The 13,562-nt window shown below is 48.3% G+C and overlaps 1 protein-coding gene across 2 annotated transcripts; it reads right to left on the reverse strand.

Annotated features, from left to right (window-relative positions):
- Window positions 1–354: 354 nt before the first annotated feature.
- On the reverse strand, window positions 355–10,194 carry ANKRD2 (ankyrin repeat domain 2). 2 transcript variants are annotated; one of them, XM_028730556.2, is made up of 9 exons: window positions 9,778–10,194; window positions 8,262–8,375; window positions 5,402–5,545; window positions 4,451–4,558; window positions 3,746–3,844; window positions 2,672–2,770; window positions 2,279–2,377; window positions 1,406–1,504; window positions 355–550 (listed from the first exon to the last, which is right to left on the reverse strand). In XM_028730556.2, the coding sequence occupies exons 1-9, from the start codon at window positions 9,865–9,867 to the stop codon at window positions 452–454; spliced, it is 951 nt and encodes a 316-aa protein (XP_028586389.2). In that variant the 5' UTR covers window positions 9,868–10,194; the 3' UTR covers window positions 355–451. The 2 variants fall into 2 exon arrangements, with proteins under 2 accessions (XP_028586389.2, XP_028586390.2); XM_028730557.2 differs by lacking the exon at window positions 2,279–2,377.
- Between the last annotated feature and the right edge of the window lie 3,368 nt (window positions 10,195–13,562).

Raw genomic sequence — 13,562 nt, forward strand, 5'->3', positions numbered from 1 at the left:
AATAATATGGAGCTGGATCAAATAGGTATTGTGGGTAGCTCAGCTCAGTTGGACCTAGTGGATATAAAATTAGCACTTGTTTACCTAAGAAAGTCCCTGCTCCTGTAACAGCTGTGGGGCTGGCAAAAATGTCACACATGAGGCTGATAGGAGCAAGACTTGCTGAATTTCTGCCCGTTACACACTTCTAAAGGAGTGGGTCACCTTCATCCCTCCAGAAGTTGTTGAACTCCACTTCCCATAGTTATGCTGGCTGGGGCTGATGGGCCCTGGAGCCCCACAGTATGTGCAGAGCCACAAGTTAGTCACCTCCTGCTTCACAGCAACCCAAAGAGGACATCAGATTCCCGCGGGTTTTTCGTTTGCTTGGTTCTTTATTGAGTGTTAATGGCACAGCCTCTCCCAAGTCCAGAACCGTCCTTGCTTGGACTTCCATCTTTTGTCCGTTTGCTCATGCTGGCAACTCTGTTGCCTCGGGCTCTCGCTTCTCTAGCACTTCCCGCGTGTCTGCCTGCCACAGCTGCACCAGGTCGGTGGGTGTCTTCCCAGCCTGTGGAGAGACCAGCATCCTTGGGTTACAAAACTGCAGCTTCCAACCAACAGACTGCAAAAAAACTGACACAGGCAGCACCTGAAATTAAGAAAGCATGCTTCTGGGGTCTCCTCCAGACAGATTTTTATTTTATTTTTATTTTTTTGCAAATGTAGTCTGAAACATGTCACTGATACAATAATAGTGCCTTAGTGGTGGATTTATTCTGAAGCATCCACATCATTCCACTTTATTACTGTAGTTGTTCTGCAATGCTTCCACAATGATATCACTTTGCACTATAGCACCCTTGCACTATAGCACAGGGAAAGCAGGGGGGAAGCCCTAAACCAAGAGCATCTGGGGTATAGCAGGAGACCATGAGACATGCACCATCTGGAAACAAAGCTATATGGCTGCCCAAAAACTTCTGCAGGCAAAAGCAGAATTGAAAGTGACATCAAAGACACAAACCAGGCATAGGCAAACTTGGCCCTCCAGATGTTTTGGGACTACAACTCCCATCATCCCTGACCACTGGTCCTGTTAGGTAGGGATGGTGGGAGTTGTAGTCCCAAAACATCTGGAGGGCTGAGTTTGCCTATGCCTGGACACAAACCATGATGAATCAAAAGGACATATTGGGAAGCAAATGTACTTTGCATTAAATTAAAAAATTGTCCAGTAGCACCTTAGAAACCAACTAAGTTTGTTCTGGGTATAACAAGCTTAGTTGGTCTCTAAGGTGCTACTGGACAATTTTTTAATTTTTTAATTTCCTTTGACTGCATCAGACCAACACGGCTACCTGTACCTGAATCTAGTACTTTGCATTGTTATTCCATGCATAAGCCACAAGGGGGCAACACTCACCAGGTTTTTGGCCATCATGTCTGCCCCATGCAGAATCAGCATCTTAATGATCTTGTAGCGATTGAGGCGCACAGCATCGTGCAGGGCACTGTCTCCCTCCTGCAACAGACATGGCAGCACCACTATGTGTAAGGCAAGGACAGGCAGGTACCAGAACACTTATGCTCACTGCTCATAAGACTAGCAGAAATTGTTAGTTTATCCGCCTGCTCATCCAGTTCAGATCGATCAAGTGCTTCGAAACGAGAGTCTGGGTGCACTGAGTAGAGATAGCTTTGTGGGCAGAGATCAGTTGGTGCACTAAAGAGAGAAAAGCATGGCAAATACTGTACTATGAAAGACTTAAGCCAGCTGAACGTAAAGCCTTTCTGCGTGCCATCGACAGAGTAGGCTGCAATTTCCCCATTCTAATGGATGGAAGGTACTAACTCTGGGGATTAGGGAATATCCATGGATGATCTCTTGGTTGGTGCATCCCTAGCTAAAATTACTAGAGAGGTATAGAACCGCTGGTATACAGGGCAGCTCAGCCTTCAATGAAAAGAAGAGAAACGAGGACTAGGACTCAGGAATTGAAGGCAATAAGGAAGGGGATATTATTGACATTATTAAGTTAATATACCACCTTTTAAAACTTGATCTTTCCTTTTACCTTTTTTTGTTTTGTGTGCATGCATGCACCTCCCTATAGAAAGGGTTTTGTGTATCCATGCATTGTGTATTATATTTATAATCTGCCCTACCACGGACTGGTGTGATTCCTACACAAACCTGTGTGCGTGTGTACAATTACTGCCTCGACTCACATTAAGTTACTGGAATTAGATGAGCAGGGTGCACTGCAATAAGCAACCACAAAAAAGGGCCTCTTACCCGGTCACGAGAATTGACCTCCACCCCATTGTTTATCAGGTGCTCCACAATCTCCGCCATGCCAGTGCGGGTGGCCACATGCAGTGGGGTGCTGAGAAGCTGGATTTGGGCAGGTGGTGAAGACGGGAGCGAGAAAGGGGAAACATGATTTCATGTTAGTGCCCCCTGCTTCCATCATGTGCTTCATCGCGTTCTTATTGGAAGGACCTTGCATTGCTCCAGAACAGAGCCACTTTCCTGAATAGCTGCAAGATCCCACAGTCCCTTAAAACCTCCTTCTTTCCACTCCTCCCGCACAAATCTCCTTCCCCCACAACTGTCTGCTTGCCGAGTTCCTCCCACAGTGCTGTTCTCCCACCATGAACCAAATCCTGGACTCCCCACCTTCCTCACCTTGTCCTTGACATTGAGATTGGATCCTTTCTCCTGCAGCAGCTTCACCACGTCCAGATGTCCTCCTCGGCAGGCCCAGTGCATGGCTGTGGAGTCCAGCTGTTGCCAAGCAGTACACATCCATCAGAAGAGGAGAACCTCTCCCTCCTGCACCTGTGTTCACCCCCTTCCTTCCCTGCCCCAAACCCTTTTGAGATTCATGCAACTGCATCTCCTAGCGTTACTTAAATAAACAAAGCTGTAGTGGTCATGTAGGATTGCTATGAGGAATTATGAAAAATGAAGCAAGCCATTGTGTCAGCGGTGAAAGCATCGCTTTGACTGGGTTTGGGTCATCAACATGATTTCTGATCAATCCCACAAGCCTCTGCATCTCTGCCCCATTTTCTCTATGCCTGACAGTCACATGGAAAGCATTCTGCACAGACCAGTTGCTTACCAGGCATCCTGGGTGCATAAAAATAAGGAGGTAGCTTTGAAGGAGGTAGCTTTTGGTAATCTTTAGGTAGATCTTAGGGCCAGGAACAGAGTTCACATGGAGGTGGTAAAATGCCTGCATTTCCTTTTACTGTGGGTTATTACCTCCGGGGTTTACCAAATGCATTCCTCCTTGGCTCCTGTTTATTTAGCCTAAACATGTATGCATGCTCAAATAGTAAATAGTTCTTTGTAGTTAAGAGGCTTCCTCTGATCTGACTTTGTCCCCACGTAGGGTTTTTTTGAAATGCTCAGAGGAAATCTGATTGGTTCTTACAAACGCTGTGTTAAAGTTCTTTTGTGAATAAAAATGACCTGGGCCAGGGAGTGGGATGCACTTTCTCCCAGGGTCTTGCTGGTCAAGCCTCGTGTCTATTGTATTAATCAGGGTCCAGTCCTTCCTTTGCTTTCAGAATGCCAGTCTTTTTTTTCTTTTACCTGGAGCACCCAGTAAATGCTACCCCTGTACCAGAGAGAGGAAACTGATAGTAGTGGCTTAGGAGAAGCATATATGGGCATAGATGGAGATAGCAGGGTGGTGGTGGTGGGGAATGAGCAGACACAGATACAGAATGATGCAATGAAGGGTTATCTTACTCGATCTCTGAAGTCGACAGTGGCTCCATGGGACAAAAGCTTCTCTGCGATCTCCACATACCCCTCAAGTGAGGCACGGTGCAATGCTGTCCTGCGGAACTAAGTGAAGGACAGAATTAGGGCTTCTTCACATGACATAGTGATTGAGCAGTGTTGGTGCTGACCATTAAAGCCCTAAACAGCCTCGGTCCTGTATACCTGAAGGAGCGTCTCCACCACCCATCATCCAACCCGGACACTGAGGACCAGCGCTGAAGGCCTTCTGGTGGTTCCCTCACTGCAAGAAGTGAGGTTACAGGGAACCAGGCAGAGGGCCTTCTCGGTAGTGGCACCCGCCCTGTGGAACGCCCTCCCAGCAGATGTCAAGGCAATAAACAACTATTTTACTTTTAAAAGACAACTGAAGGCGGCCCTGTTTAGGGAAGTTTTCAATGTCTGACGCTGTATTGCTTTTAATATTCGGTTGGAAGCCGCCCAGAGTAGCTGGGGAAACCCAGCCAGATGGGTGGGGTATAAATAATAAATTATTATTATATTATTATTATCCTGATTTGCTTGCAGAAGCCACACACACCCCGACACACCCCACACCAATACTCTGCTGTAAGCCTTATCCCAAGTGTGGAGATGGTTGGTTCTCTGAATAGGGTGATGGCATTTGAAGGCATTTCATGAAAAGAACAAGCTCTGCTCCCTGCGTCATACCTCATCGCAGGCGTTTGGGGATCCTCCGTCTGCCAGGAACTTGTCCACCACATGCGCCTTGCCTTGCACAGCTGCTTTCAAGAAGTCCTCTTCCGTCACAGGGCCCGTCTGCAGGGGAAAGGGTCGACGCTGCAGTGGGTGTTGCAAAAGCTCTGAAAGCCCACGGCGAGGAGCTTGGACCATTTTAGAAGCTTCTTTTTGTAAACAATCAAGCGGCATATAAATTGTAGGAAACGAACCATAAAAATGAATAAAATTTCATCACAAAGGCTTTTCCGAAAAAAGGAGCAGTGGCATAGCTATCCCTGATCCCATGGGATGGGGTATGCATTTCGAGAGGGCTCTGGGAGCACGACTAGCTCTCTGCAGGGTGAGCATTGGAGATGGGGGTCCTTGGGCACCTGCCCACCCCCCAGCAGGGTCTCCTCCACCACCCGCAACCGCTGAAGCCCCTGGGCTCTGTGGCTGTTGCTGCTCTTCCTCCTTACTGATGCTGCCAGTATGCAAGTGAGCAGGGATAAGAGCAAGGAGGAGAGAGCAGGAGGCCCAGCACACTCTGCCCTCTCCCTCCAGACTGCCGGGTAGATGGTGGCCAAAGGGAGAGGGCAATCAAGTGGGCAGAGGCAACAACAGCGACAGCAAAGAGGGCCCCACTCATGGGACCTTGCCCAAGGACTCCTCCCTGGGGGAAGAGCTGTTGAGCACCTGGTATCTCCAAGCAGGACCAGGAATGTCCCCCTGTCTGAAACTTGGGGAGGATGCTGCCAGCCAGAGTAGGTGATACTGAACTAGGTGGAGCCAACAAGCCCACTCAGTATAAGGCAACTCCCTTATACTGGAGCTATGCCATCTTGCTTCTGCTGCTCCTGGGTGAATCTCAGGCTCTCCCTGCTGCTGCCTCTGTAGTCCCTTCCCCCCCTCCCACTTATAGACGCTCCGCCCACCCCTTACAATCTCCTCTGGCTCAGGCTCTGGTTTCTTCTCCTCTTTTTTCTTCTTAGGCTTTTTGCGCAACTCGAAGAGGTATTGTGTGCCACCAACTTGGATGATCTCTCGTCTCAGGTCCACAGAGCTCTTCCGCACCCTTTCCTGGCCCTGTGGGAGAAGAGAGATTTCTACAGAAAAACTCTTGCTTAGGACTAAATCCCTGCTTTTATTTCCCCCCTTAGCAGCAAATCCACTCTCCCCCACCCCTTTCTTTTGCTTTCCAGTTAGGGCTGGCCCGAGAGGCCCTGCCCAGAGGCGAAGGCTGAGATGGTGCCCCTCTTCCCATGTGCAGGTGCTAAGTGGATGGGAAGTTTGATCTTGCTCCCAACACGGCCGAGGAGCTCAGGAGGTGCAGGGTAGGCAATGTCATCAACACAGCTCTGCCTTCCACTGCTTCCTGTCCAAGGCAACAATGCTCCCTTTGCCTAATGGTAGGGCCGGGCTCAGCCAGCTAATGGTAACCAAGGGCTTGCTGATCAAATGGAATATTTTTGTCTTTGTTTACTCCAGTCCTCACATTTAAAATTGGCACTGTGATGAGCAATGTAAAGTCCTGCTGACTCATGCTGGCTTCTCTCCTTTCACTCACCAAGAGAGCAACTTCCTTTGAATGCCTGTCTGAAAGATCCTAGAAGGGGGGAGGTGGTTGGACTGTTCCAGATTCCAAGCAAGATATCCTGCTAGGCTGAGGACAGTGGAGTCTGGGAACAGCAGCATTCTGCAATGGAGCCCATGGGTTCAGCCCTTTTTAAAGAGAGAGCTCAGCCCTAGAGCATGCAGGAGCATATCTGAGCATATGCAGAGTGTATTTCCTTTGTCCCCCAAAGGCATGAGAGAACTGGGTTCCCAGGCGAACTAGAGTCCCAGCTGTCTCATTATGAAATGAAACTTCCTGCAGGAAATGGAGATTATAAAAGGAATATCCACGACTTTTCTCTTTACCATGTGGGGCTTGCTGGTGGTGTGGGCAGAATTTGTACCTAATAACGGCACATGTTGCCCAGAACTTCCTATGTAGCTATCAGAACATTAACTTTCCTGCTCTGGTGCCAGATCAAACGACGTTACTTTTATGTACTGTTTTACTATATTACCGTGTTGGGTTTATTTTTAGTACTGCACTGAAAAAAACACTCAGCGTAGCTTGTGCCCTGCCAAGCTGCATGCTGGCCGTCCATCGATCTTGAATGACAGCCCATCGGGGCTCTGTAAATCTCCTGGCTTGGCTGCCTGTCAGGGAACGGCAGAAATTGAGGAGGGGGGGGGCTGTCAAGCACCTAGTGGGCAGGCTGCAATATATGGCTGGTGGTCCGACTTGAGCTTGAAGGAACCCAAGTCCTACTGATACAGAGATTTATGGAAGGACCATAGCTTGGTGGAAGGGTGTTTTGCTTTGCACCCAGAAAGCCCCAGTTCAATGCCTGGCCTCTCTAGGTAGGGCTGGGAGAGATTCATCCTCTCTGAAATCCTGGAGAGCCTCTGCCAGTCAGTGTAGACCAGGCATAGGCAAACTCGGCCCTCCACATGTTTTGGGACTACAACTCCCATGATCCCTAGCTAACAGGGCCAGTGGTCAGGGATGATGGGAGTTGTAGTCCCAAAACATCTGGAGGGCCGAGTTTGCCTATGCCTGGTGTAGAGGGTACTGATCTAGATAGGCCAATAGAGGCTGGATCTGCAGATCCTGCTTCCCAAGGCAGTCACCCGCTTTTACCTCAGGGATGGGCCAGCACTGGCTAGAGTCAGGATAGGGGCGTTGTACCTGGGAAGGCTATTATTATCAGTGCTTTTTTCTGGGGGGACGCAGGGGTACACATACCCCTGAACATTTTGTGAATCTGACTTTGGCCTCATTGAGAGGCAGTATTTCAATATGAGTAGGAAAATGAGAGTACCCCTAAATATTTTCTTTTAGGGGGAAAAAGCACTGATTATTATCACACCAATATTAGGGAACGGTGGAAGTATTTAGCCACTAGAGGGCAGGAAAGGCACTTGGGAATTCATCTGGAATGTATGCCCAGGGAAAGGAAGAGAGACCATAAGCAGGCATACTCCTTAATGGGTCTTTCCTGACTTAAGGTAAAGGTAAAGGTACCCCTGCCCGTACGGGCCAGTCTTGCCAGACTCTGGGGTTGTGCGCCCATCTCACTTAAGAGGCCAGGGGCCAGCGCTGTCCGGAGACACTTCCGGGTCACGTGGCCAGCGTGACATCGCTGCTCTGGCTAGCCAGAGCCACACACGGAAACGCCGTTTACCTTCCCGCTAGAAAGCGGTCCCTATTTATCTACTTGCACCCGGGGGTGCTTTTGAACTGCTAGGTTGGCAGGCGCTGGGACCGAGCAACGGGAGCGCACCCCGCCACGGGGATTCGAACCGCTGACCTGACGATTGGCAAGCCCTAGGCGCTGAGGCTTTTACCCACAGCGCCACCCGCGTCCCTTTTTGTTTTATTCCACCTTTCCCCCAAGGAGCTGCGGCTGTCTCTTTCCTCACAAGAGCCCTGTGAGGAGGCAGATTAGGCACAGAGTGAGTGACTGGCCAAAGAGTTACCCAGTGAGCTAAGCGGGGATTTGAACCCAGGCCTCACCCAACCTTGGTGCTTTACTCTAGCCATTACACTACACTGGAAAGGCCGTTAACATGGCATGGCTTATAACGCCAGGAAAGACAACTTAAGACGCTTCCACTGGATCCGTGTGACTACTGGATTGATAGATCCTGGATGATACCCCCAGGAGTATTATAAATTCATACATTATAAAGCTTTGTGCCCGACAGAGTAGGATACAAGAGCCTCACTGAGGGCTGCAGCCTCTCTCACCTTAAGCCCCTCAAGACCTTTGTTGAGAGGCCCGTGCTTCTTCTCATCCTCCAGAAGTGGGGTATCTAGCCGGGCCACGACCGGCGGTTCTGCAGTGGGGCAGGAACGGTGTTTCTGGGTGAAGCAAACAGGAGACAGGAAAAGCATTGCAACATCCCACACCTCGTTTCTTTTGACTGTGTAGTGAGCTGCGGCTTCTCTTTCCACGCATTTAAAAAAATGAGATGTATTCTATGATCACAATGATAAGCAGACTGGTTTTCATGAGAGACCCGTTTCCTGAAAATTGCTGTCAGCCTCAAAATTGTCACTCCCAGAGCCATCCATGTTCCACATCAGTCTCTTTTGAGGCCCTAGAGCAGGGATGTCCAACAGGTCGATCGCGATTCACTGGTCGATTGCAGGGGGGGGGTCCGTGATCGATCACATGATCCTCCCCCCAAAAAAAAACCAGTTCAACAACTTTGCTCCCTAAAAAAAGCTCAACAACTTTGGTAAATTGAATGGGTAGATCACTGACAGTTTTTTTTACAGTGGGAGTAGATCGCAGTCTCTAGAAAGTTGGACGTGCCTGCCCTAGGGGTAGTTTATCATTCAGCGTTATCCTTATTCCCCTCTTCTTCTCCCCATGATCTCTGGTGGGGCATCTCTCTGAAGCTGCCCAGAATAACCACTGCATAATTACTAGGCTGCCTACAACAAACTGTCTAAAGCACATGAAATAAACGCAACCAAATAAATAAGCCACTCTTCAAGTGAGCTTTGTTTAAAACTTGCCATTTAGGTTTTCAAACCTTTTTTGTAAATTGAGTATTAGAAACTGTACTTTTGAGTCCTCAATCCTTTATTACTGCGCTTTATTTTACCTAGGTCGAACTAGGATTATAAACACGTCAGAATTTTGGGGGTTCTACCCTTGTTTGAATTTTGGTCATTTAAAGTTTATGATTTTTCTATTTCCTTCTGAGGAAACTGAATAGTTCAGTGAAATGAGGTTTGTAGCCAGCATCCCGTTAAGGCTTTGTTCTATTTTAGGTTTTTCTAATTTTTTTCCTTAAGCTTTTTGATTTTTTATTTTATTTAGTTGATTTCCACAAGATAATATTTATAGTCAATTACTTCTCGTTTCAGGGATTTTCACGGTATTTCATTTGTTTTGTGCAATTTCTCAGTTCTGTGACCGTCTTTTTTCTATTACATTTTCATTTGGGGCAGAGATAACAGCGCCAGCCTTAAACATCCCTTACTTGAACAGTCAAAATGGTGACTCCCTTTCCAATATATTAGTTGCTAATTACATGGAAAGGAGGTTACAGGAAATAAATTGGCTGCTTCGAAACAACCATTTCACACCACTTCATAGTAAAGCTGTCCCATCTCCTGTGGTTGGCAAGAACATGAGATCCTTCTCTGTGGGTCAAGTCTCCCTCCCGTGGATATCCAGGAACCCAGGCCTCATCCAGTACAGCCACTGGGTCTGCCTCCTGAGTCCCAGGAATGCATCCCCAAGACTCACCTGTTCTTCCTCCTCCTCCAGGGCCAGCTTCTGTTCAATCAGGTCTGTTGCCCATTTCACCCCCTGGTCCACAGCCGTCTTCTCTGCCATTATCCTGGAGTTGTGAGTCCTCCCCAACACTCCCCCTGATCCTGGTTATGCTCTCTTCCCAAGCTTTATGCAGGACTCTGTGGACCTGCTCCTGTCCGCTCACAGCCGCTGACTTAAAAGACCTGATGTGCGTCCTGCCCAAGTGACCCTGTTCACATTCCCCACCCCAAAGGCCTTTGCTGTGAGCTCAGCTTGTCGCAATCTCTCCTTTTCCAACTGCACACAGCTCACCTTCCTAAAAACGACCCATTAGTAGCCAGACACCCCCTCCCAATCGGGAGGTGAGCACTGAGTTTCCCCCTTGACTCCTGGGGAAGATTTGTCCATTCCATATAGGCTGATGTCCTTCTCCTGGATACATTGGGGACAGGGATTGTGGCTCCCTGCCCAGCTGCAAGCTTCCCGAGTTGTCCTATGAGTCACTCCTGGGAGATTTGTATTGTCATGCGCACATACATCCCAGAAACTCCACATACACATGGAGTTTCCAAAAGTGGTGATCCCTGCACAAAGCTGCCAATCATAATTTCAAAAGCTGTAGCATCTGAAATACGGCCGTAATAAAACCATCAGGTTGGGAGGGATCTCCAAAGTTCCTCTAGTTCAGCCACCTGTCAATGCAGGAAAACCACTCCAGCAGCTTCCCTGAAAATCCAGCCACTGCTTTAAAATTTCTAGCAGTCCACCACCTTCTGTTCAGTGTGGCGCAATGGTTAGAGTGTTGGACTGGGACTTAGGAGAACAGGGTTCAAATCCCTGCTCAGCCATGAAGCTCACTGGGTGAACCTGGGCCAGTCACCATCTCTTAGCCTAACCTACCTCACAGGGTTGTTGTGGGGATGAGAACCATGTACAGCCCCTCGAAATCCCTGGAAGATAAAGGTATATAAATGTAATAAATGATAAATATTCCAGTGTGAAAATTAGGGGTATCCATCCTGCGATGACTATGAGCTTCTGGAATCAAGGACCACCCCTTTTTTAAAGTGCTACCTGGGAATAGAGGTATCTGAATTTATCAATACATTTTGTAAACTGGCCTTTCCCCCCAGTGCTTTGTATTTTGATAAGTGAATGTTTGTTGTAACTTGTAAGTCACTTTGGGCATCGCTCATTATGTGAAGGCAGCATGTAAATCAACAGAGTCAACCAACCAACCGTCTTCTAAAAGGCTTCCATCACTAGCCTTAGTGGCTGCTGCTCCCCCAGCATAGAACTCCTGCCTCTGTGATGAGACACATGATACCCGAAGGGCATTTTTGCCCTCTGCTGTGGGTGCCAAAATCTCCAGAGGAGCCTGCTCACGAGGGCACTAGCCCAAGCCACTGGGCTCTGCCAGGAAACAGCTTACCAACCTGCCAAGCAGCTAACATAGGCACAAAGCCTGGAACAGAAAGTGTGGTGGAACAGGATGAGTAACATCGGGTGAAGTGGGGAGGGGTGGGGGCAGGTGAGAGGACACCAGGAAGGGATGAGCTGGAAGTTATTTATGGCAACAGACACATCAGTCTATCCCTCTCAGTCTCATAGCCCCCAATTGTACCGTGACAGCAGTGCTACTTAAGTCGTTCCTGAGCTCCAGGGTGCTCTTCTGCACAACAGGATGGAGATAACATCCCATTTCCCAATAACCAGTCTGAGAATTAATGACGTGGGACGCCTTCCAAGCCTGCAAGGCAGCTTCCGAGGTGATAAGAGGCCAGGATGAGCCACAGCAGTCAAGCAGCAGGGAGGAGGACCTCTCCAAATATCTACTGGCCCATCTTGCAAATTCGTGGGTGCTCTTTTTGTCACCAGCCCTGTTTCATTAGACAGTCCTGACCCCAAACTAACCTATAAGGAGAGCAAGTATGCATATTAATTTAGTCACACGTTGTTTTTAAAGAATGGCAGCTGTACGAGTGCCACAGAACAAAACCAATGTATGAATCTGATGGGAACTGATGGCCGCTTAATAACTAGATGTGGATGCTGGTTCACATGAAATCTTGTACGCTGCTTTGGAGAAACTGGTAAGTACTGGTATTGAGGCATGCTTTCTCTGGCAGTGAAGGGAGAACATAGCCGCCAGGGCTAGTGGCTATAATAGTCTCATCCTCTACGAATTTGTCTAATCCTCTTCCAAAGCCATTCACGTTGGTGGCCATCACTACCTCTGCCTTTGAATAACAGGGGGGATTTGGGGTTCCTTGTTGTTCCTATTTTTATTATGCATTCTGTATTCTTTATAAATTTTGACCAAACTGCGGGAGGCAGTGGAAGACAGGAGTGCCTGGCGTGCTCTGGTCCATGGGGTCCATGACTAAATGACTAAACAACAACAACAATTCTTTATATTTATGTTGTGAACCGCCCTGAGACCTGCAGGTATAGGGTGGTATACAAATAATAATAATGAAGATTATGATGATGTAAATTGTCCTGAGGTCTACAGATTATAGTAATAATAGTATTAAATAGTAATGCAGAAGACCACATGTGTAAATGTTCAGAAGCAGTGCTTTACACATGTCATGTGAACTGCTGAGCACTTCTGTCCATGCTTGACCATCCATCAAGCAGAGCTTGGCCAAGTGGATCTTCCACACGGGTTCTGCTCTTTTCATTTCCCTTGCCCTCCCCTCCCTCCTTTGTGCTTTGCAGGTGGGCAAACAGCACCTGCACACAGAGGGCGTGCATCCTTTTTAAAAACAGATAGACCACTGTAGCAATAAGATAAGCTTAAGACGTGTTAGCAGTACCATTTTTCAATGTATTTGTCTGGTGTGTTGTCTCAAAAACCTCTTGACTAGATGTGGCCAGAGAACTTGGATCAGAAGGCCAAGCTAGACCTTACAAGGGGAGCCTGGGGGCTCCCAACCCACATTTCCCTCCCCTTGCTAAGGGCACAAGTGGTGCACAAACCTTCGCTGCCTGGTCCTCTTCTGTGCAGGCAGTGTCTATTTCTCCCCTTTCCAGCCAGGCTGTGAAAAGGGAAACAAGACCAGCTGATGGGAAGAAGGTAAGAAAAAGGCCTGGAACGGAGAAGTACAGGAGGAAATAGGCAGCCATTCCTCTCATCTGCAGAGGGTTCCCCACATGTTCCATCAGCCCCCCATTTTTGTTATCATGGCCACTATGTAGTTCACAGAATAGCAAGTTAGAAGGGATCCTGAGGGCCATCTAGTCCACCCCCCTCCCTGCAATGCAGGAATCCTGTCCACAGCTATCCCTGGGTAGCCTTGAACACCAACCTTCTGGTTAACAGCCACATTACTCCAGGCAACTTCTAGTTCCACATTGAAATTTGGATTTGACTTGAGTTTCAGGTTCCTAGGGAGACAGGAAGCTGCCTTATACTGAGACAGACCATTGGTCTACTTCACTTAGCCTTGTCTACACTGACAGACTCTCCACGGCTTCAGGAAGTAATCCCTCCCAGTCCCACTTGGGGTTAATCCTGGGACCTTCCGCATGAAGGCAATTGCTCTCCCACTGAGCTACAGCCTTTCCTACCTGGTTTGCCTCATGCAAATTGCCCATTGCCCTTCTGGAGATGCTCAGGCATTGCATTGCAAAGGTCAGCCTGACCAGCTCTTCCTTCAAAAGCAAATCCAGCTTACCAAGTTCATAAGGCTGGTTCTTTAAGTCGTTCGACGCTTGCAGAAAGCGAAGGCACCCAAAGCAAGTTCCCGGCTGAAATCAGGCTCCCAGGC

The sequence above is a fragment of the Podarcis muralis genome, chromosome 6 (genome assembly GCF_964188315.1).
Source record: "Podarcis muralis chromosome 6, rPodMur119.hap1.1, whole genome shotgun sequence".
NCBI classification, from domain to species: Eukaryota; Metazoa; Chordata; class Lepidosauria; order Squamata; family Lacertidae; genus Podarcis; species Podarcis muralis.